This window comes from Phocoena sinus, chromosome 20 (genome assembly GCF_008692025.1).
Source record: "Phocoena sinus isolate mPhoSin1 chromosome 20, mPhoSin1.pri, whole genome shotgun sequence".
Taxonomy (NCBI): domain Eukaryota; kingdom Metazoa; phylum Chordata; class Mammalia; order Artiodactyla; family Phocoenidae; genus Phocoena; species Phocoena sinus.
Window position 1 is genome coordinate 53,748,583 of NC_045782.1, and position 24,900 is coordinate 53,773,482.

The 24,900-nt window shown below is 49.3% G+C and overlaps 1 protein-coding gene across 19 annotated transcripts in view; it reads left to right on the forward strand.

Moving 5' to 3' along the window:
• The window catches only part of SLC39A11 (solute carrier family 39 member 11), a 431,349-nt gene that overhangs the window by 335,667 nt on the left and 70,782 nt on the right, over window positions 1-24,900 (forward strand). For 18 of the 19 annotated variants that reach the window (XM_032618000.1, XM_032618004.1, XM_032618009.1 and 15 more), the window contains one exon: window positions 21,194-21,263. In XM_032618000.1, the coding sequence (XP_032473891.1) occupies window positions 21,194-21,263 (70 nt within the window). Of the gene's footprint in view, window positions 1-8,546; window positions 8,622-21,193; window positions 21,264-24,900 lie in introns of all 19 variants that reach the window. The other variant, XM_032617998.1, reaches the window with a different exon arrangement.

A 24,900-nucleotide genomic window follows, 5' to 3' on the forward strand; every position in this document is an offset into this window, starting at 1 on the left:
CTACCAGAGCCCTGGAGGTACAGGAGATGCTTAAGGCAGAGCTGTGGTCCCCAACTCCAGGTAGCTTCGAGACCTGGTAGGGGAGGGGGTATCATATGTAAAAAAACGGATCGAGAAAAGTAGAGGGCAGAGGTGTATGTCACTGTGCTAAACCTCGGGGGTACTGGTGGGCTGGAAACCTGGAAGGTCTTGAACTTGGATGTGTCAGTAAGGGAACAGAGTACTCAGGTGTAATGGGGAAGGAACAAGTATGGCCTGAAGGATGGGAACTCCAAAGACTGCCCTTAGTGGGGTGGAAGGATAACAGCAATTCAGGTGAGGGTATCGGGGAGTAACCCACTGTTTCTTTTTCCGATGACCAGTTTATTGTACTTAAAAAATTAACGCGGTGTGAGACATTACCTTTTCCTTGACTGTTTGACATCTAGAAGAGAAAAACTGTTCTTTCTGTAAATCACACATTTGTTGCTTTCTCAGTTTGCCTTTCACCTTAGCCACGGCTGATGGGTGCGTTACAGCACCGTCTGGTGTTATGAGGAATCTGAGTCGTGTGCTTGATTATCCATTGTCCTGTCTTCTCACTGGCGGTGCCTGGCGTGAAACCAGAGGCGGCTGCAGGAAGCTTCAAAGATAATCCGTCAGGCTGCGGGACTCAACTCGGAGGCTGTGTCATCAGGGCAAAAAGGCTGATTTGCGGGGGGTGGAGGCAGCCTGCAAGGGGGGCCTGCAGGGCCAGGGATGTCGTGATTCCGCGTTCCTCCTCCAGGCCACCTCCTCTGAAGGGTAGCGCACTAGTGGGTCTCAGTACACATCTGTGCTCTCACTCTCCGTCCTTCCCTGAAGTGTAGGGCTGTTTTCAGGATTTTTTTTTTTTTTTTTTTTTTTTTTTTAACGAGCAGAACATAAAAAGTATTAGACAGCACCTGGCGTGCAGTAAATGTTAAATGATGTTGACTATTATTTTTATCATCATTAATTATAAGCAGCTTATACATTTATCACAGTCTCTTGCAGTTTACTCTTGTGCAAAATGGGGAGGAGAAAGCCAGCCTGCCTTGTGAGTGTGGGGTGTACACATGTGTGCCATCAGCAGGGGCTTAATACACACTTATTAAAATGGAAACTGTAAGGTCTGGAAAAGCTTAAGGCATTTTTTTTGCTGCTCTTCCAAATGCATATGCTGTTCTGCAGGGCATTTATTTGGTATTTCCCTCTTTTGACAATGTGATGCGTATCAGCTCAGGTCGTTGAAGACGAAGGTACCAAGAAGAGATTAGAGATGGAAGCGGGAGGTGGCAGGGAGAGCCTTCAGCCTGTGATGCAAGCCTGGCACCTGTGAAAGGAGAGGGAGAAGGAAGGAGGGCTGGGGATGAAGAGCCTTCAACCAGGGCACAGTTCCAAGAACGTTTCAGTCAGGACAATGTGGGGGAGGTCACTGAGCCAGAGGCATCCTCTAGGAAGTCTCCTGTCCTGTAGTGCATCCCCCCACCATCACCAGTCACTGGCTGGGAGTGGCTGGGGGCAGGGGGATGTGGTGTTGGATTCTGAGGAGCACCAGCCGCAGCAGGAGAGCTGAAGGATGCATGTTCACAGCCACCACAGTTGGTCAGCCTAGGACAGGCGATAATCTCTAGAGACACGGAATGGATTGTCTCTGCCTTTCCTTTTCCCCACGTGGGTGTCTATCGCTTATCTGTAATTGGGGTACGGGCTCCGGGTGTGTTTGCCGAGGCTTCCTCAGGAGGAAGCAGGAGGATGAGCACCCCTTGGGGGTGGGAAGCCTGGAGTCAGAGGGAGGGCGAGCGGTCATCAAGAATCGATTGCGAGGTGCTGTCCAGCAGCCCTAGTGCTGAATTCTGATCGAAAGACAGCTAGTTGTGTGCGGAGCCAACTGCTTCCTAAGAGAACTGGCATCCCAGGAACACACTGCGTATGTTTTCCACCATCCTTCGGCGGATAAGAAAACTGAAAAGCTAAGAGCCAGAATGACGTGTTTAATCCACCACCACCGCTGCCTTGTCAGTGGCCAGATCTGAGAACTCACCTTTGGTTTTCAAGCTGCTGGTCCATCATCTCAGGTACCTTGAGGGTCATTGTAGTTTAGTGGAAGGATAATGCACCTAGAGGTCTGAGTATCTGGACTGGCGTCCTAACACCCCAATGAATTTGCTGAGTGGTTTATTCACCAACACATCCGTGTTGAACCGCGCTCAGTCCTGTCAGCGATTACTGAGGCATTAAGGACACGTTCCTCCTGTCCCCGGTGTGCCCGCAGTTTTCATCAGCAGTCTAGCCTACCTATAAAATGATTCTCCACAAAGATCAAGGTTTGGGGGTGATAGTTGGAAATAAATCAGGTCTCCTTCCTATTTCCTTAGAGGTTTGTTAATCAAGGAGCTGATTTATATCAAATTTCCCAATAATGTTAGATATGGTGTAAGTTTTTACATCTAAAGAGGGCACACATTTTCCCCCCTGCACCTCGTATTTTTTTTTCATTGTGGCAAAATATACATAACATAAAATTTGCCACTCTAACCATTTTAAGTGGTGAGGTCTGTGGCATTAGGTACATTCACATTGTCGTGCAACTGTTACCACCATCCATCTCCAGAACTTTTCCATTTTCCCAAACTGAAACCCTGTACCCATTAAATAATAATTTCCCACTCCCTCTTCCCCACACCCCCTGGCAACCCCCGTTCTACTTTGTGAGTCTGTGACTCTGACTGCTCTAGGTGCCTCATATAAGTGGAATCATACAGTATCTGTCCTTTTATGACTGGATTATTTCATTTAGCGTAATCTCTTCAAGGTTCATCCACATCGCATGTATCAGAATTGCCTTCCTTTTTAAGGCTGAATACTATTCCATTGTACGTAGCTAATGGGTTTTTAAAGGTCGTGAACCTCTGCTCTGCTGTGTCTCAGATGAGAGATACACTGGGAAGGTGCGTACCAGGCAGGGCAATGAGTTGTTGAATATCATGGGCTCCAGGATCTTACCACCTGGTATTAAGGGTTTTTTTTTTTTTCTGAGTCAGAGCCACTGGCTAATAGTGTGAACTCCAGGCCATTTGGGCGGTGGGGGTGGGGGGGTGATAAGCAATGAAGGGTGCCTGGGCCCGGGGGTGGGGGAAGGTGTTTGAGAAACTCAGTCCAGAATCCAAGTGGGATCCCTGCTGGCTCACACCTGGTCATCTCTCAGAGGCTGCCTGGGATCCAGCTGCACCAGTGATTTTGCCATATGCCAGCACTAGAGAAGCAAGGAGGGGTGGGGAGGCTGGAGTCGGCAGGTCTGGGGGTGAGAGAGGTGGAGAAAGCTGCTCCCTAGTTCCTGCCTGGGTCAGTGGTTGGGAGACTACCCTCCGACTCTGGGGTTTCTCCAGGCTACCAGGGATGACCACAGAGGCAGAGGGCGCTAGGGCTCCTTGAAGGCAGAGTTGAAATCATTTATCCATTTATCCTGTTATGTGCTAAGCAGTTGCCTTGATGCTGGGGACTCACATGACGGGAAATAAAACAGACACAGGCACCTCTTACCCAGAGCTCATAGTCTGCGAGGGTGATGGAGGCTTATCCAAGCCCCTCTTCTTTGAGGCTCCCATGATGATCCCATTGAAAGTAGCTCCCTGTGGAGTATTCTCCCCACTCCAGGATTACTTTTCTTTATGGTATTTAACCGATACCTGACCTTATATTCGATCCCTTTGTTTATCTAGTCTTCTCTGTTTCCTCTACAAAAAAGTAGACTCCGAAAGGGCAGAGACTGTTTTATTCATTGCTGCCTCTAAGTACCTAGAGCAGTCTCCAGCCCAGTGTAGGCGCTGAATAAATACTTACTGAGCAAATCAGCAAAAGAAATACTTGGCAATAAACATGCAATTCAAACCGTAGCAAAGGACAAGTGGAAGGTGCCCTGGGAGCATAGAGTGGGCGTGCCTGACCTGGTTTTGGGGGCTCAGGAAGGTTCTCTGAGGAAGTTGTATGAAAACTGAGATCTGAGAGCCAAGTAGGTGTTAACTAGGCAGGCAGAGTAGAGAGAGGAAGAGCCACCAACCAGAGGAAGCAATGGTCCAAAGGTCCCGAGGTCGGAGGAAGCATGACTACTTGCAAAGTCCAGGAAGCTGGACCACGGAGAGAACACAGGGTGAGACAGACAAGGCCAGATGGAACAGCTTTCCATTTTTACATCTTCCTAAGTGCGGAGGAGAGCCATTAGGGGGTTTTAACGATGCTGAAATCTGTGCTTTCAAAAGGTGCCATTGACCCAACAATTCCACTCCTACGTATATATCACAAAGAATTGAAAACAGGTACTCAAACAGACGGTCGTACATGAATGTTCATAGCACAATTCACAAGAGCCCAGGGGTGGAAACCAATGTCCCTCAGTGGATGATGGCTAAACAAAACATGGGTTTTATCCATTACCCACCCCTACAATGGAATATGACTCAGCCATAAAAAGAAGTGCTGCTGAATGCTACAACAGGGATGAAACCTCGAAAACATCATCAAAGAAGCTAGACACAAAAGGTGTTTTTTTGGTTTTGTTTTGTATTGTATTATATGATCCCATTCCTATGAAATATCCGGAATAGGCAAACCCATAGATGCAAAAAGCAGCCCGGTGGCCGTCAGGGGCTGGGCTGAGGGGAAGGAGAGTGTCTGCTTAACGTTTATGGGGTTTTCTTTCGGGGTGATGAAAGCGTTTTAGAACCAGATAGAAGTGGTGGTTACACAACGTGGTGGCGAGTGCACAAAACGCTCCTGAATGGTGCGCTTGAGAATGGTGGCTTGTATGCTGTGTGAATGTCACCTCAATAATAGTAGTAATAACAATGTTCTGTTGGCTTCAGTTGTTTGGTGTAGAAGGAGACTCTCAGGAAGCGTTAGTCGATTACGATACGCATGGAAGGATCAGCTAAGACAGCCTTGTGTGCCAGTTACCCCTGTGACACCAACGCTGCCCTACCTGAGCCCATCCTTAAGTGCGTGGAGGCGAAGGACTGAACCTCCCATGGCCAAGCCGACCCCTGGGTCTGTGGTACACGGGCACCATCGCCTAGATATTGATCAATCTGTCTTTACCTTTAGACAGGAAAGGTAATGACAGAGCACCTTCACCCCAGTTTCACAGGTGGCAAAACTAGGTGCCCGTCTGAGATGGATGCAGGCTGGGGCAGCATCTCTGGCTGTTGGTCAACATGACTATAAAAGAATGAGTGATTTCTTTTCCCCTTTTTCTAGAAGATAAGCGGATCCATGAAAACCAAAAGTCCCAAGGACTGGAAAATTCTACCTTTATCAGGAAAACACATTTAAAATGACTAAATTACTAGGTTTTCCTCCACCCAGTGAGGGGTAGGGCTATGATTAGACCCCCTTTTGGGCTATGGTTCCTTTGAGACTAATTGTCTTTCCACCTTTATGGCCGCTGAACATAGGACAGTGGTTTCAGCCTGCTTTATTGTTGGGGAAACCTCTCATGCACCCCATCTCCCTGGACCCTCACCTCAGCCTTGTGGGGTAGGTATCATACTACCCTCCCAGGTCTAGCGCGGAAGCCCCTGGGTTAATTCACGGAAGGACACTCCACTGGTAAATGACCTCAGGCCACTCGGCATCACCTTCACTCCTAGATTTGCGTCTCACATTCCACCACAACACCCCGTGGCCTCTTTTGCCAAGAGGAGCTCCCAGGGGCTTCGTGATTCCTGTCCACACTCTGGCTGCCAGCTGCGGAGAAGCCCGCACAGGCTGACAGCTGCGGTGCTGTCTGAGCTCCAGAGGCTGACGAAAACTTTCTTGTTATCTTGCTGCCAGCGCTGGGCCAGGCTCTGAGTCAGATGAGAGAAAATTTTAAAAAAATCTCTCTTTGGGGGAGGGAACGCAAAGATAAAGATGAAATCTTTATCTCTCTTTGTCTCTCTTAGAACATAAAGATGAAACTGACAAATATGTCATTACCAGCTTGAAAAACAGACGGCTTACGATTGATCTGTTTTTAAAAGTGTGTGGCTGCGGGGACAGATTGCTGGGACTTCACTGGAAAGGGAAGCACCCTGGCCAGCCCAGCTCCCCAGAGCGGCACGTCAGTGGCGGGTACCTCCAGTCAGACTGACCTGATTCCACCATCACTGGACGGATGACCCTTTGTGGTAGGTCTGCAGAGTGTGGTGGCTGACGGCCCTCTCCCGCACCTGCCTTTATTCACTCTTCCTCCTATTGCTGGGCTACAAATTGCAGACGTGTAATACAGCTGCTGCCGGATACAGGATCAGACCCAAACTCCTGATTTGGGAACACGAGTCGGGTGACAGGCCGGCTTACGTCTGCGTCCCCATCACTCTGTCCAGTCCCAGTGGTCCATGTGCTGTCTCACTGGTGAGGCCACTTAGGCTCTTCTTGTTCGTGAGACAGACCCTGGGGCTACCTTAGGGGAAAGCATGGGGCACCGGGGGGATCCCAAGGGCTGCAAGTGTAAGAGAAAGTCTGCTGTCCCTGCTAACGACCCAGTGCCTGGAACCAATGCACAGTTCCACGCCAGGGGTCCACTTCAGTTACCGTTACGGATGAATCAAGGGAAACTTGGGGCGGGGGGGTGGGAATGGCGTGGACATCATTCTAAACTGTAGAAATGCCCTTTGCCCCGGGCAAGTGCAGAAGAGTTTTACCTTCGTTTCACCACTGCTTTGCTACTGTGAAGGCCCAGGGCCTGCAAACCAAGGGGGACAGCGCAGCACACGGCTCCCCCTGCACTCTCCCCTTTCTGTGAGCTACAGTTTCTGAGACCCCACTTTCCGTCTCCCACCCCCTGAAAAGGTCAGCCATCATGATGGCCCCTCACTCAGCCACCTGGGACATCCTTGGCCAGATGTGTGACGAGGCTCAGAGACAGACAAGGAGTCAGAGGGGGAAGGGTCTTGGGAAAGAGGCCAGCGGTTAGTGGCCCCGGGCCTCCCTTTGGGAGGGACATATGAACATACGGCGAAGCATTGGATCCAAAAGAAATGGAGTAAACCATTATCAAGGGAGATGGGGGATAACAAGGCAGTGGAAACAGCTGACGAATAATCACGTTTACCAGGTTGTTTCAGGAAGGGGGACCCCTTCCAGGGCCCGAGAGCGGGCTCCTGTCTAACACTGGGAAATGAATTGTCCGAGGAGACAGACGCACGTGCGGACAAAGCAAGAGACTTTAATGGGAAGGGGCGCCCGGGTGGAGAGCCAGCGGGGTAAGGGAAGCCGGGAGAACTGCTCTGCCACGTGGCTCGCAGTCTCGGGTTTTATGGTGATGGTGTTAGTTTCCGGGTTGGCTCTGGCCAATCACTCTGACGCAGGGTCCTTCCTGGTGGCACGTGCGTCGCTCAGCCGAGGTGGATTCCAGCGGGAAGGATTCTGGGAGGTTGGTAGGACATACGGACTGGCGTCTCCTCTCCCCTTTTGACCTTTCCCGAATTCTTCCGGTTGGTGGTAGCTTGTTAGTTCCGAGGTCCTTACCAGGACGTCCTGTTGTAAGAGAACTCATGCAAGTGGTTACTGCCGTGCCTGGCTGGGGCGGCTGGTTTCAGTCCGTGGTTCCCCTAACAAGGTGATCTGGGCTCCTGGGACACAGGCTTTGAGAACAGAACTGGGTGTGGCCAGGTGAGCTGGGGCTGCCTCACCGCACTGGGCACTGACCACCAGCTTTCTTTTCTGGAAAATTCCACAAAACCTCGATTCAAAAATCGCTTCTTCCGTGCAGTCCTCACTGACCCCTCCAAGCCAAGCTGGTTATTCCTGCTTAGAGGGCTGCTTCCTTGGCTGGAACACTCGTGTTTCAGTGCATCCACAATTCTAAGCAGACGCCTGGTATGGATGGAGTGAACACTCCATAAGTCCTGTGAGTTGGATAAATGAGTAAGACACACGGAAGAGTGAATTTCCTTTTATTCAAATACAGTGATGTGATAGGGGAGACGGGCTTGAGACCAGCTTAGAAAGCTCTTAATTATTTTGAATTCTCCCAGGCAGTGTTTCCCGAAAAACAAGTCCCACAAAACACAGGTTCTGCAAAGATGTTAACAGGTGTTATCTAATAAAAGGGTTCTGTTGTCAGATACATTTGGAAAACAAAACTGTACAGGTTTCTTCACTGTGGGGAATTCTTCGAGCCTTTAAAGTGTTCATGTGGATTCTGAATATAAGGTTTCCAGAACTCATTAGGTTGGACCATATGAGATTGCTGTTTTATAGTTCCGGGCTGGGGCGGGGGGGGGGGGGGAAAGCAACAATTAAATAGCAGTTATATCAGATGGTGGCGGGGGTGGGGGGTGGTGGGGGTGGTAGTGGGATGAATTAGGAGATTGGGATTGACATGTATACACTAACATGTATAAAATGGATAACTAATAGGAACCTGCTGTATACAAAAATAAACAAAATTCCAAAAAAAAAAAAAAAAAAAAAAAAAAAAACCAAACCCTCTTCCGTTGTTACTGGTGCTCTGTGCGGCTCCATTTGGAAAACATTGATCTAGGACCTTGGTTTTCCTTTCGTAGGAAGGGAAGAAGATGGGGAGGAGACTGGAGGGTTCATGGATGAGAATTTAAGTCACATGGAAAGCCTTTCCACAGGTATGTCCTCTCCCTGGAGATGCGGCTATGACTGTCCCCACCTCCACCCCGCAGCAGCCGCCTGAAAACCACAGTCCAGGGAGAGAACCTCTAGAAAGACCAAACACTTATCTGCTGGAGGTCAAAGCCTGTTTCCTCATCCCAAACAGGCAGCAGTCTAGGTGGGCCCTAAAAGTCAGAAGAGCTGCAACAAGCAATAATGAATAGGAAATAATAAGGAACAGATACCGGGGAGGCTGGAACTTTCCGGGCGTTCTGGTTGTCTGTCTGTAGTTGTAGAGGAGGGTTGTGTTTGAGCAGGGATGGGGGGAAGGCCTGCAGTGGGTCTAAGGAAATGAGGTCAAGGCGGCAAACACCACTGCTTTGGGGGAACAGCATATCCACGGCCTCCTGGGTCCCTATTGAAGGTCAGGCTTTGCTAATCTGATGAATAGCGATGTAGAGCATCTTTTCACGTGCCTGTTGGCTTTCTGTTCATCTTCCTTGGAGAATGTCTATTCAGGTCTTCTGCCCGTTTTTCAGTCGTGTTTGTTTCTTGGATGTTGAGTTGTGTGAGCCGTTGATGTAGTTTGGATATCGACCCCTTGTCAGTCATATCATTTGCAAACATTTTCTCCCATTCAGTAGGTTGTCTTTTCATTTTGTTGATGGTTTCCTTTGCTGTGTGAAAGCTTTTGGGTTTAATGAGTGAAGCACTTTTAAACCTCAGCCTTCTTTTTAGAACGCTGACCCCCACTGGGTTCACGACAGTGTCCCCTATGTCTGCCAGTACTATTGCTTCTTCACCCTGGTGGGTTTGGTCCTAACTTTCCTTCTAGCTTCTTCGCCCATCTGCTTCCCTCTTTTACCCCACTGCCCCCACTTCTTTATTTCCTGCTCCTCTTTCACCCTTTGCAATCTGCCTTTCATCCATCTCTTTATTAACACTTTACTTGCAAAGGTTTCCTGTAACTTATTTCCAGACAAATTCAGAGACCTTTCTTGTTTTTCAACCATGACCCCAGCAGGTATTTGAAACCAGCCCCCAGGGCTGGTTCTTTCTCCTCCCTCAGGGTCCCCGTGTGTGTGTGTGTGTGTGTGTGTGTGTGTGTGTGTGTGTGTGTGTGTGGTCCTAAGCTTGCTGTCCCTGATCAGAGAGACCAGATCTGAGTTTCTATATGACAAACCATCAAGGTGTTGTGTATATATAATAAGGCAGGCTTGTGAAAGCGTGCTCCAGTGTTCTAACATTTAAAACAACTGAGTCAGACTTTTGTTCCCATGTACTTAGGCCGTCTTCTCAGTCTATTTCCGTCTACACGTGTGTGAATTTTGTGTGTGTGTGTGTGTGAACAGACCTGTTCCCAAGAGATGCTCTGCCCCTCCTATATCACGTTCCTGGCAGATGTCACCCTGGCTGCTGCCCATCGCACCTGATGTTTTTGCTTAGGAAGTAGCTATGTGGAGGACATGCCATTAAATCATTTTTAACACTGTAGTAGGTTGTAATCTAAAAATCGATGACACTTAACTTTATTATTCCTGCACTTTTCTCTTCTCCTCCTTGTTCCTCTCTCATCCTCTCTGCCTCAAATGCCAAGTTGAAGCAATAACCTCGTGAAATGAAATTGTTTATTTGCCTCCTGAGGAGACAGACTGTACAGCCAGCCACAGAGGAAGCCCTTTCTAGCTCCTTGATCAACCTTGTTCTGCATCTATGAATGCACTCCCAGAGCTCAGGACCACCAGACGTAGGAGAAAAACCCAGAGAATAGAAAAGAAGGACGAAAGTGAATAAGACAGCCTACCCTGGAGAAAACAGATAACCCAAGAGACCAAAGAAAAGACTGTAAAAATTCTAAGTCGTATGTTCATCCAGTTCAAGAGGATATCATCATACCCATAAAGTAAGAACTGACTATAATGCGAATGGAACAGTCAGAGAATAAGAAAGTCTTCCTCAAAATTAACACTGTAATTGTTAAAGAATTTTTTTGAAGTTAATTGGGTAGACTGATAAGAATATGCCAGATGAAAGGCCAGACTGGTCATCTGGAAGGTTAAGCAGAAAACAAGCCTCCAGTTCACAGACAGAAAGGCAAGCCTGTAAAATGGGAGTAGAAGCACGCAGGGAAATTTGTCCTCAAGGGCAGGAAAACACAAGCTTGCAGATTCAAGGGCGCCGCCTGGTGCTGAGAAGTAGGAATGAACAAAGACCTCTCCCACAGATGGATCTTGGTGAGATTTCAAAACTGCAGAAAACAAGGATGAAAAAATTTAAGAGCTCCCAGAGAGAAAAATTAGCTTAACTACAAGGAACCAAGAATCAAATGAGCACCAGACTTCTCAGCAGCAACACTGGGTCCGAGAAGATAATGGGATAATAACCTCGGTATTGAGCAGAGGTCATCCGGGACCTAGAATTTTCCATCAGGTCAAGCTATTAAGTCACAGAGCAAAATCAAAATTATTTTTACAAATGCAAGGACTCAGGGCTTCCCTGGTGGCGCAGTGGTTGAGAGTCCGCCTGCTGATGCAGGAGACGCAGGTTCGGGCCCCGGTCCGGGAGGATCCCACATGCCGCGGAGCGGCTGGGCCCGTGAGCCATGGCCGCTGAGCCTGCGCGTCCGGAGCATGTGCTCCGCAACAGTGAGAGGCCCGCGTACCGCAAAAAAAAAAAAAAAAAAAAAGCAAGGACTCAGAAGTTTATCACCCACTCATCTCTTATGAGCTCAAGGAGGTCCTCTAACAAAATGAAGAAGGAACCCAAGAAAGGGGAAACAGGACACATAGGAAAGGTGGCGTCACAAATACTGTGTGAGTCCACTCGTAGGGGGGACCTGGAGGTGTCAGATCCACAGAGACGGAAAGCAGATCGGTGGTTGACAGAGGCTGGGGGAGGGGTATGGGGGAGTTAGAGTTTAATGGGGACAGAGTTTCAGCCTGGCAGGGTGAAAGGAATTCTGGAGCTGGATGGCGGTGATGGTTGTACAGCAATGTGAGTGTATTTAATGCCACCGAGCCATACACTTAAACATGGTTAAGGTCGTAAATGTTATATGTATTTAATTGTTAAAAGTAACAATTGGGAAATGAAGGAAGGAAAGGAAGGAAGGAAGGAAGGAAGGAAGGAAGATGGTATCTAATTAAGAACTAGAAGGTGGGGTGGTGGGATGAATTGGGAGATTGGGATTGACATATATACACTAATATGTGTAAAATAGATAACTAATAAGAACCTGTTGTATAAAAAATAAATAAAATTCAAAAAAAAAAAGTAAATTTATCTATTTCTCCTTTCAAAAAAAAGAAGACCTAGAAGATGGAAAGAATGCCAAAAAGAACCAAGAAGGAATCCAGCGGGCCTTGACTCTTGGGACCATCTTCTTCAAATGGGAAGAGTTTAAAGGCTCAGGATTGTTTTTCCTTCCCTTCACGTAGCAGCCGGATTATATAAAGAGTAATATGTTAGCACCAATATTGTAAATTCAATTTTTGGACTGCATTTTTTTTGAATTGGCCTGAGAGTAAATCATAAATGAAATGTTATTTACAGAACAATATCAAACGCTCTAACTTTGATAAAGACAGAAAGAAAGCAGAGGTCGGAAGCATGTGCTCTGTATTCCTCAGCATTTATAAGGAAGACTCAACAGGGTAAGGTCGATAAGGAAGAACCCGTCATGCTGTCAACAGACTATCTAAATCAAGACTGTGATAAATTAAGAAACCAACGTATTCATGGTATTTAAAGTGATACCCATCAGAGAATTGAAAATCAGAATTGTTAAAAAAAGTGCTTTACCTTTTGGGAGTAGAACTAGGGGTGGGGAAGTGGAGATAGGGAAATTTATTACTTTAGACTCTTTCGAGCATTTTGAATTTTTTTTCCATGTGTAAGGATATCGCCGTGATTAAAAAGCAGTGTAATGGAAAACAACCACCTTTTAGTTTCCAAATAAGAGTGTGAAATGAGGCCTTTTTATGTGCCTAAAGTCTTTGACAAAGTAAAACTGGAAAATGGTCTTCAAGTTCATGGAAGTAGTAGCATTTGAGATAGTACTAGTACTAATGAGGGTTTCCTGGAAAGCAGTAAAGGAAAGCCGGGGAGAGCAGAGCCCAGGGGTGTGGAGACCAGTTTCCACATCTCTGACAGGACGAACAATGGTACCAGTCTCATAGGGCTGTTGAAAGGACCAAATTAAACGGTTCAGTGAAGAGCCCAGGCGGAGCCTCGACACTTGTTAGCTAGAATTGCAGATGGCTCCCTGAATTCATAGCTCTCATTCCCAACCTGTTGTACGTTTGGAGCCACCTAGAACATTTGCATTCAATGTCTTTTTACTTTGAACTCAACATATCAAAAACCACATTCATCCTTTTCTGCCCAGTCAGTGCCCTTTGCAAACATCCCCTTTGAGTTAACGCCTTTATGCCAGTTTCCTAGACTTCATCTCGGCACCTCCATCCCTGCAATTTCCCCTCGGGCCTGGGGACTCACCGAGGCTCGCCAGTGCCTGGCAACGCTCTGAGGCTGATCCGCCCACTCGAACCTGGTTCTCACCCTATGCCTGAATATGGCAATCTCTGCCAGCCCGTCCCCCGCCTCCCTTCTGTCCCCAGACTCCAGCTTTTCTGATATTTCAACATTGTTCTCCAGATCGCTCTTTCTAAACGTTTTGAGCAGAGAAATACGTTTCTAATTTTGTTACTCTAAAAGAATATCTAGATCGTGACTCCCTTAAAGATGCGAACCACGTCTCACACGTTTCGTATCCTACACAACACCTAGTGGCTATTTGACGAATATTTGGAGTGGTGGCACCCAAGTGGACCCTCTTGCTGACACTGACTCAGTGCCCCGTCCTTTGGGTCCTGAGCAGGAAGGAGTCATAATGATCAGTTAAACCGGAAGTCAGTGTGATGTGCTCTGAACCAGAAGGAACACGTGGGCTGAGCATCTTACAAGCTGTGTGGCTTTGGGCATGTTGCTTGACCACCCTGAACCCCACTTTCCTTTTCTGGAAAATACAAATAGTATCAATTTTGTAAGGTCTGGACAGGTTGAAGTCAGATGATGAACCTAGAACGCCTAGGACAGAGTTTGGCTGAATCGTTGAGTCCTTGCGCTGCAGATTGCAAAGCGAGAACTCAGAGTGGTTTAGGAGAAAAGCGGGGTGTTGTAAAGGATGTGGGTGCATCTCAGACACACGAAGGAAGGATGGAGGTGCAGCCGGGCTTCGGGCTTCAGGGATGGATGAAACACAGATACGAACACCTCTGGGCCAGTTTTCTTGTTGTCAGCATGCCCGCGACACTGTCTCCTCCTGTAGGTCAGCTTTGTCTACAAGATGGGGAGAGCCACGACAATGACAGCTTCTGAGCTTTGCATCCTGTGCGTGAGGAGCCATAGCTGTGCGGACAGGTCCACACATCCTGATCCGGACCACGTGGGGCCCACCCTGAGGAGCCCACGGGGCCCCCACCTGGCACCTGGCAGTCCCAGGACTGGGGTGTGCAGGGCTGAGCGTTAATTTCCTCCTGAGTTAACTTCCCTGTAAGAAAACAAGTACCCCTCCCATGCCCCCACTGCCCCCATTAGCTACATCATGGTGCTACACCATCTGCCTTCGATGTACCGAAACATAGCAGTGATCTGAGACGTCAAAATCTTTCCCTTGCCTGGTTTCCGGAGATACTTTGGTGGGAGTCAACTATGGGGCGTGATAATGGGGATTACTCATCATCCTAAAAGAACTACCAAAGTCTCATTTTGTTGAAAAGTCCTCCGAAGGGATTTCACAGATCCTTTCCTCCCAATTTCTTGAGGCTCTCCAGTCCAGAGGAATTACAAAACCATGGCTAAGTACCCCTCCGCGCCTCCAAACGTGTCCCCCATCCAGGCGTGTCCAGGAGTTAGTTACACCCCGGACGCCACTTGCAGGGCAGAGTGCAGCCAGGTGCACTGACAGCAGTGTAGGTGTGACTGCAAGGCAGCTGGCCCTGGGCTGTCCTTCCCTGCAGCAAGGCCGCTCCCCCTGAGCTGGGACGGACCCAGGCTGCAGCGCCTCTTCGGGGGACAAGCAGCAGGGGTCAGTGGCCGTCCACTTCCTGAGGGCTGATAAATCCTCTGGGTAGGATCATTCGCAGTTTGATTCTGTTGGTTTTCGAGGGGCGCAGAGTGGATGATACCAGCATGCTGCTGGGGGACAGCTGACTCCCCGGTTCACCTGCCTTGGCCTGCCCAGGCATCCCGGTCCTTTGTGGGGTGGAGCATCCTTTGCACGAAGCGGGCGGCAGGCTGGGTTATCTGCTGTGCCTGTGCTCGCTGTCAGCTCCAGACATGTCAGCAAGGAGGGGTATCTGGCTTAATTCCCACTACAGCTTCCTTCCAGTAACACTCTCAAGTGGGAATGAAGCCATGGGAGTAGCTTTTGGCTGGAGTGACTGGAGGAGCGTGGTTTTCTGGGTCCATCGTTGTGTAAGTGGAGCCTAACTGCAGACGGTAGAATATGCACAGAACCAAAAAACACCCAAAACACACACACTTGCAAACATCAGTCAGGAAGTTATTTTAATTAGAGCGGGACTCACGTTAGAGTATCTTCAACTACGGACGTCTCTTAACTTCATCCGCTATGAATAGCAGGGTCCGCAGTCCATGGTAGAAGAGCGCGTCGAACTACTTTTTCCAAAAAAATAACACTAAGTTGATAACTTCCATTCTCTAGAGGACCTTTTCGAAAGGCCCTGTAGGAATTTTGTGGCAATACCTGGCTGGGCTCTACCAACATTTTGTTTAATTAATGTGTAATATGATCAGAGTTGCCACCTTCCTGGGTTTCCTTCCCGCTAGAAGTCTGCGGCCAAAGACAGGCCAGGCAGGGGGGGTGAGCATATTGGGGGCCAGTCTCCCCAGAAGGCTCAGCCATGCTATGGGATCAGAGTGGGAATGAGGCAGTAGGACTGCCCCATTGGTGTGTGTAAGCCAGACACGTTGACCCTTGATGGCCAGGGAACCCCTACTGTCATGTGATGTGACACTGCCCCCTCACCTGGCCTGGTACCCATCTCCCAGCTTAGTGACAGTGCCCAGATGGGCAGGAGCAGAGGAGGAATCTAAGCTGAGCTCGCCCGGCGCCCTTGGAGGCTACGGAGGCCACCCCCATGGCCGCCATGGTCCCGTCCAGCAGCAGATACGCTAAGATGGTTCTTTCTCTATTTTCAATGAGTGACCTGGGAACGAATAAGTGGATGTTCAGACTTTCTCCTAGAACTGGGCCCACACGTCATGTTAAAGGGCTAGAAGGGACATTATGAGGCTACCCCCTCCCTTCTTCTCACCTCACCCTTCTCCCCATCACAGCCATCCCTGACTGAGGAGTAGCCACCACCTTCAGAGACCAATTCTCCACCCAGGGGAGGGATATTCTCAACCTCCCTTCAACGAGCTAATCATATGTTTCAAAACCCTCTTCCCTCCCCTTTTCCCTTGGCTAAATCCCTCTGGCTGCAATTTGACTTGTTTTTCTCTCGTTCTGTCCTCAGTGGAGAAGGGAACGAGTAAGCCATCCTGTTTCGCATCATTTCTCCACCTTTTTTTTTTGGCCGCACGGCCTGTGGGATCTTAGTTCCCCGACTAGGGATCGAACCCGGACCACGGCAGCAAAAGCTCTGAGTCCTAATCACTGGACTGTCAGAGAATTCCCCACCTCTCCAGCTCTGAGGTTTGTTGTTGTCATTTTTGGTGGCTGTGTTGAATCTTTATTAAACCCCCACGAGATGTTAGCTGCTGTCTTAAATTTAATATTAAGAAAAGATTTCCAGAACTCATTAGGTTGGATCATAGGAAATTGCTGTTTTATAGTTCCAAAAAATAAAAAGCAACAGTTAAATAGGGAAAAAAGTCATAACATCGCTGCTCATTTCCTGCGTTGCTGTTGTTACCCAGAACAAGAGAAATGAGACACTACAGGCTTCAGCCCTGGTCAGACCACTGAGTTCCATTGCAGAAGCCCCACTCTTGCTGAGATCATCTGACAGCTGGACCCACACGCAGAGGAGCACAGCCAGGCAGGAGGAAGCAGGATGTCCTCACAGCAGCTCGGATTGCCCTGTCTCCACCCCAGCAGGGATTTCAGCTGAACCAAGATAACCCCCTTTCTCTCTACCCCACACAGGTGTTCTTTCCCATCTGCCCATGGAACCCGATGCCCATGAATGTCAGGCAAGGCCGCGATCACATAGGCGCCACTGTTTTTGGAGGCTGGAGAGTCTCTTACAGAAGACCTGTGAGCTCCACCCCATGTGCTTTAAACTAAGGGCTTCTAAGCCCTCAATTGAAAAAAAGAAAATACTATTTGCTATAGTCTGAATGTTTTGCATCTGGCCCCCCAAATTCGTATGTTGAAATTCTAACCCCCAAAGCGATGGTATGAGGAGGTCAAGCCTTTGGGAAGCATTTAGGCCATGAGGGTGGAGCCCTCAGGAAGGGGATGAGCGTCCTTAAAAAAGAGGCCCGAGAAAGCTCCCTTGCCCCTTCCAGCATGTCAGGACACAGAGAGAAAGCACCATCTGAGAACCAAGAAGTAGTTTCTCACTAGACACCCAGTCTGTCAGCATCTTGATGTTGGACTTCTAGCCTCCAGAACCGTGAGAAATAAATTTCTGTTGTTTCTAAGCCACCCAGAAGCCAGTTTACAGTATTTTGTTATAGCAGCCTGGATGGGCTAAGACACTAGTTCTTAACCGTTCCCTTTCCGACCACCTACGCAAACTCCAAGAGCGTTCTAGAATAATTGAAAATTTTTGTGAAAAGTACCCCTTGATGGGAGGCGACGGTTGTGGGGAGGAGGTGTTACTGGCATCTAGTGGGTAGAGGCCAGGGATGCTGTTCAACATCTTGGGCTGTACAGGCCAGCCTCTCACAACAGAATGTCAGTAGTGAGAATCCCTGCCGTGTACACACCATCCTGTAAGCAGAGCGCTATCATCCTTCTTTCCTTTTTACAAGAACCTTAAATAATATACCAGGATTTGAGCCCAGGCCCGTCTCAACAAAAAGCCCATGCGCCGCCATCCCCGCTGTGCCCCAGACGGAGATTCAGGAGGGATGGGGGATGGAGAGAGGCAGCCACACCCACCTTCCAACCCCCGAGAAGATTGGAGCAGGGCTGTGCGGTCGGAGGGATCAGCTTTAGAGCTTATTCTCAAGTTTGCCCTTAGGACTCTGCCTCACCCTGCATCCAGGGGGCTTATAACCCCAGGTTTGGAAGTTTGTTTTCCTTCGGTCTGCATCTGAGTTAATGGCCGTAGCTGTGAAAAGAGATCCGGCTTCCTAACAGTATTGCAGCCACTTTGGATTCTTGTCCTGATTACCTCCCTAATGTGCACTTTTGCTGGAAGGCCTGGGGGTGTGGACGCCGGTCGCATTTTTTCCTCTGCTCTCTTTCACCCCCGGGTTCCTTCTGCCATCTGTTGATCTCCAGTGTCTGCCTTCATTCCCTTAATATTATGTTCTTGCCGCCTGGGTCGTTTGTCTTGGTTTCGCATTAGTTTCGCTCTCAGGTAATCCCTCCACCTTCAGAGACGGTAGCAATTACATTCCCTTCCTCCATTACGTCTTCTTCCTCTCCTTTACTCTAAATCCAGGGGGAGACGGAGTTGGCCACCTCCTAAGGCACCATGTGGTGTGCGTTTGGCGGGGGGCGGGGGAGGGGGGGGGGATGTGTGGGAGGGGCGTGGTACCCGCTGTGGGCGTGGCCAAGGTACAGGGCTGGGCAGAGGCGCAACTTCTTTAGGATAGAGATATTCAGATGCCAGCTCTTGCCGCCCACACCTGGGGTGGTGGGGGGCCGGGGGTAGGGACTGAGGGTCAAGCCTGGTTCTGCCCCTTGATGCTGTGTCACTGTGGGCGAGCCCTTCCTCTCCTGCATTAGTTGGGTAACCTAATGAGCCGTTGTGAGCATTAGTAGACCAAGTGCTGCTGGCTGCGTGCTAAATAACTAGAAAGGGTTAGTTTGCCAATTAATGTTAAGTCCCGTCCTCAGGACCGCACTATCATTAACATTAAAATGACTAATTAGAGCAAAATCTTTAACAAAAGAGCCACCAGCTGTTGCTTATGGTTTAGAAAAGCAAGTTTTTTCAAAAGGAGGGATTTGCCCCTCTGATGTCAGGAAACCCCTGGTCAGTCTCTGCCTAGCTTTTTTTTTTTTTTTTTTTTGCGGTACACGGGCCTCTCATTGTTGTGGCCTCTCCCGTTGCGGAAAACAGGCTCCGAACGCACAGGCTCAGCGGCCATGGCTCACGGGCCCAGCCGCTCCGCGGCATGTGGGATCTTCCCGGACCGGGGCACGAACCCGCGTCCCCTGCATCAGCAGGTGGACTCCCAACCACTGCACCACCAGGGAAGCCCTCACTCGGTAGATTTTGACCTCTTCCCTCTTCATAACAGAAGTTCCTCCGGGCCCCAAGCCCTTGGTCTTGATTCTGACCAATATCGGTTATTCTCTTTCCTCTTTGGATTGGGGTTGCACTCCCCCATAGATGTCAGAAAGGGGTCTTCACGTTGTGCTTCTACGCCATTGATCCCAGGCCACTGGGGCAGTTCCTTCCTTTCCTCCCTCCCTCCCTTCTTTCTTTTTCATAGCCCTTCTTACCTCTCTATCAGATACATGCAGACCAGCACGGCTCTTCCACGTTTGATCAGGGCATTGGTGAACTTGGCAAGCTCACTCCTACTGGACAGGGCTTGGAAGATCATCTGTCCATCCCCAAGCTTCAAGCTACACTGTGGTCACACCATCTCAGAGCAGACTGTAAGAGTCCCTGCCATTTGAGGATGGATCGTCAATGTCTGTGATGATGTCATTGGACCACCATATCAACCTTGGACTTCTCGTTGCACGAGCTAATAAAACCCTATGTGTTTAGGTCCGGGGTCATCAAACTCTTTCTTTAAAGGGCCACATAGTAAATATTTTAGGTTTTCAGACGATTTGGTCTCTCATTACTCTCTGCTGACATAGAGAGTCAAACAAAATAGTCACAGTTCATCAACAAACAACCATGGCTGAGTGCCAAGAAAACTTTATTTATGGGCAGTAAATTTTGAAATTCATATAATTTTCATGTGTCACGAAATATTCTTTCCTTGATTTTTTTTGACTATTTAAAAATGTAAAAATCATTCTTACAACTTCCCTGGGGCGCAGTGGTTAAGAATCTGCCTGCCAATGCAGGGGACACGGGTTCCATCCCTGGCCCGGGAAGATCCCACATGCCACTGAGCAACTAAGCCCGTGCGCCACAACGACTAAGCCTGCGCTCTAGAGCCCACGAGCCACAACTACTGAAGCCCGCGCGCCTAGAGCCCGTGCTCCGCAACAAGAGAAGCCACCGCGATGAGAAGCCCGCGCACCGCAACGAAGAGTATCCCCCGCTCGCCGCAACTAGAGAAAGCCCGTGCAGAGCAGTGAAGACCCAGTGCAGCCAAAAATATATAAATAAAATAAATAAATAAAAAAAAATCATTTTTAGCTTGGAGGCCATACAGAAACAGGCAGTGGGCTGGATGTGGCCCCTGGGCTATAGTCTGCTGACCCTTGGTTGAAGCTACTGTTCTGTGGATTTTCTGTTACTGGCAGCCTCGTGCAATCTTATGTGACGTAGTGATGGGGATGAACCTTTTTTTTTGGTTTTATTAATTAAAAAATGGCAAGCATTTTTAATTAATAAAAAGGATTAAAACAGTCAAATTCAAATGAACTCTGGGACTCAAAAACTTCTAGTTTCTAGTTGCAAAATCAACACATAATGGAAAAATCCAATGACATTTAAAAATGTAAGATCCATTTTTCTAAAATAAATTTATTTATTTTTGTCTGCATTGGGTCTTCATTGCGGCGCGCGGGGGCTACTCTTCGTTGCAGTGCGTGGGCTTCTCATTGCGGTGGCTTCTCTTGTTGCGGAGCACGGGCTCTAGGCACGTGGGCTTCAGTAGTTGTGGCACGTGGGCTCAGTAGTTGTGGCTCGTGGGTTCTAGAGTGCAGCCTCAGTAGTTGTGGTGCACGGGCTTTGTTGCTCCCCAGCATGTGGGATCTTCCCGGACCAGGGCTCGAACCTGTGTCCCCTGCATTGGCAGGCGGATTCTTAACCACTGGGCCACCAGGGAAGCCCCAAAAATGTAAGACCCATTTTTTTATGGAGTTCTTTTACTTGCATTTGCAAATACAGCGGTACACCCATTTCGGAGATTAGCCTTAGCAAGATCTGCTTTTAACCTGTATTGCGTCACATCAAAATACTGTTGTTCTGATTTCTTACGGAAGACGTGAAGAAACTGCTTGCTCTTAACAGCTGATTAAGTATAAGCCTGTTGAGTAACTATAAAGTATGCAAAGGAGACCAGGGGATTTGCCAGTGTGATGAAGTGTGTAACTGGTTCCTCACCCATCCCCGAACGGACAGCAGCGCTAATCCAGCCCACAGGAGTCTGCTGGCTTTGGCTTCTGAGCAAGCTTCGATTCTACGTGCATGTATTATAGAAAAATGATTCCTAACCCATCGTACTTTTTTTATGTCTGTTTCAGAGGGTCTTGCTGTTGGAGTTGGATTTGGGGCTGTAGAAAAGACGGCATCTGCTACCTTTGAGAGCGCCAGGTAAGCCGACACCTAGTGCCTTAGAGCGTGGCACTGCACCCGGTGGTACCCGGAAGTGCCTGTTGCCTCGGGTGAGCTGTCTGCCCGTAATTGTGCAGCAGCCCCAGCCCCCCAGGTCTGACTGGCGGAGGCGAGGAGGAGGTCAGGGCAGCTCATACCTGAGAGAGGTACTCTTATCAAGAAGCAGGTTTACACCACGTTTTTCCAATGAGCTGTCTGATGGGTAACCGTTTTGAAAACCAACCATGGATATAATCCCATGCTGTTCTCCAAACGCTTTAAATGTGTAAGTACATGATAAAGACAGTGTCCGGGGGGGACTGGTTCCAGGACCCGCCGGCGGATACCAAAATCCTCGAATGCTCGAGTACCACAGTCGGCCCTCGGTATCCACGGATCCTGCAGGTTCCGCATCCGCGAACTCAGCCGCGGGGGGGTGGCAGGACCCGGAGGGCCAGCTGCACCTCGAAGGCAGCAGCTGACGCTTCTCACCGCTCTCTCCTTTAGAAGCCCTCGCTTTCTCTTTCTGGCCACTGGCCTCTCCTGGTTCCTTCCCCTTCCGTCTGCTTCTTCACAGGCTCTTCTGCAGGTTCGTGTCCTACGGCCTGTCCTGAAATATTGATGTCCCCCAGCGCTCCATCTCTGGGGCACCCTTTCTTCTCACTTAGCGCACTCTCTCTGGGGATTCTGCCCCATGCCCATGGCTTTATTTTCCGTCCGTTTGCTGGTGATGCCCAGGTTGATCTTCTGCCTAGATTTTCCTCCCGAACTTACTCTTACGGGTCCGGCCACCATCCATATGTCTCCGCTTGGGTGTTATGCAGGATCCCCGCACCCAGCATCTCCAAAGTTGAACTTATTATCCCCATCTGCTGTCATGCAAAACCCCATCATCACCTGGTACCCGGTCGACCAAGCCAAACTCACTGTCATCCTCGGCTTCCTATTTCCCCTCGTCTTCCCTAGACAATCAGCAGGCCTTGTAGATTCTTCCTTTCCTCTGCCTCTGTTGAATTACAGGGCCTAGATAAGGCTACAGCCTTGGGACCATAAAGAGGCGTCATAGAGATAAGCTACCTGGTCCACCTGTGCCCACAAAACCACAAATACTACAGCCTCCAGGCTGAAGGAGGGCGGGTAGAGCCTTCTGTCCAAGGGCGGCAAACTCAGATGCCTGTAGAGAACTAAGAGGTAGCAGATAAGTGCAGACAGACAGGTGGAGACAGTTGGGAGTGGCGAGGACAGAGGTGAACTTCGAACAGACAGCACGCACACTGTCTAAAAGGTGCTGGAAGTCACAATTATTTTGAAAACATAATTCGGGTCAAAGAGATGGTCCGGGGGCCACTGGTTTCTGTATCGAAACCACTCTCACTCCACTGCCCTCTGACTGCTATAATCTCAAACTCTACCTTTCACCCGCCTAAGGCAATGGCACCACCTCCTTTAATGATCTGCCCTGTGTCTATGGATCACGGTTGCCAGGAACTAATTCCTCACGGAATCCCTTTCTCCCCTCTTCCCTCGTCCCCAGCCTTGCGTGGGGCCTCTTTACACCCCATCACCTCCTTTTCTCGATTCCCTCAGCTGCTCTGGGGCCCCAGTGTGTCGCTGTAGTCGCTGAATTCTAATGCTTCGTGTTGAGGGACGTGTCTGCTCCATGAAGCCCCAAACACACGTGCGGGCTGGCGCAGTTCTAGGTTGAGATCTTCTCTCTTCTCAATTCTTCTTCCTGCCTGTCGGACTCCCAAGTCACTTCTTCGCCCTGACTCCAGGGTCATCAGTAACAAGATGCCTATGGCGAAAATCACAGGAGCCGTGGATGGGGAGAAGCCTTTAGAATGTAAGAAATGTCACCAAAATCCAGGGCTGATGGTGATTCGTCATGCCCCGTGGGGCTGACCCCTTAAGCATCCAAGCGCCAGGTCCTCCCAGAGCTCGGGGAGCTGCACGTGCTCCAGAAATGTCTGTGCCGGCAAGTGACAGCACTGCGCTCACGGGCCAGGTTTCCTGTCTGTTGGCACCATGTCTTCTGCAATGTCAAAATGTCAACTCCGATGTCCCTCTATCCTGTCACCCTGCACTTTCTGCTAATCTTTATGTTTCTGAAGAAAGCAGAGCGAAAGCCTTTCCAACCCAACTCCCCCCTTCGCTAGACCAGACAGATCCCTCTCTGAGTTACATAAACCCTCAACGGGGCTCTTCAGCTGGGATCGGGCTGGGGCGCTGGACTGGGTATTTTCAGCCTCATAAAAACCTCTGATAAACAAGCATCCTTGGGTGTTTTTATGCCCCTACACTCCACCCACCCCCCGTTACAGCTGGTGGGCAGAGCCCTGAGAGCTTTGCCCCCATCGCCACTGTGTCCAGGGTATCAGAAGTAGGGGTGGGGGGAGAGCATGTCCATGCAGGCCACAGAGAGGGAAAGAGGGTGACCTCATGCAGACCCTCTCCTTCAGCCTGTCTTCCCCACTTACAAATCCGTATATAGTTTGTGATTTGGGTGCTTCCTTTCAAATTCCTCTGATCTTACTCTTCAGTGGTAAAAGTCAGAACAGCCCCCAGGCAAGGCTCGTAAGCCTTCTCCGCCCGTAGCTCATGCTGCAGACCGGGGGTTTCGTGGGAGGGAAAGGAGGGGAGGGAGCGAGAAAAAAAAGGAGAAAACAGGCTAATACTGAGGGGAGGGGTGCAAAAACAGTCATCAGACGATTAAATACATCTTTTGAAAGAGCGAGGTTTTGCTTTTTAGAATTCCACTTCTATGTAATTCACAAGCGACACACCTAAAGCACAACATGCAAAGCTGGCAGATAGAGGAATGAAAAGACACAAGGTGAGTGCTGATCCAAAGAAAGCAGGTGGGAGTCCGCCTGCCGATGCAGGGGACGCGGGTTCGTGCCCCGGTCCGGGAGGATCCCACGTGCCGCGGAGCGGCTGAGCCCGTGAGCCATGGCCGCTGAGCCTGCGCGTCCGGAGCCTGTGCTCCGCGACGGGAGAGGCCACAGCAGTGGGAGGCCTGCGTAGTGCAAAAAAAAAAAAAAAGAAAGCAGGTATTACAATTTCAGTATCAGACCAAGCTGACTTTACGGCAGACAACCACAGAAAGAATAAAGGTCAGTACTTAATGCAAAGAGAAACAATGTACCGGGATGACAGAACGATCCCGCATCTGTACGCCTCTAGCAACGTCAGCCTCAAAATGCTCAAGAAAAATTGTCAGCATCGCGGGGCACAGCCGACAGAACTGCAGTCACGGTGGGGAGCACCACGCCCCTGTCTGACACCGATAAAGCGTTACCAAGTGTACATCGTGGACACATGTAGACCCCCAACTCAGCAACTAGAAAAACGTAAACATTCTTGCCAAGCACACGTGTGTATGTTTCCCCAAACTGATTACCGTGCTGTGCCACAGAGAAAGATCAATACCGTTCAGACCACACCCTGACCTCAGAGCAGCGTAATTGAAAATCAGTAGCAAAGGAGATAGCTAAAATCATTGGTTAGTGGGCGGTGAAACCCTCAGGTGCCATAAGAGAAGCACAGGGAGGGATGCGAACCAAGTGACCTGAGAAACCAGTGGACGAAGGGCAAGGTCTTCCCCCGTCTCAGGGGCGCTTCATAGAACGGGTGGCCT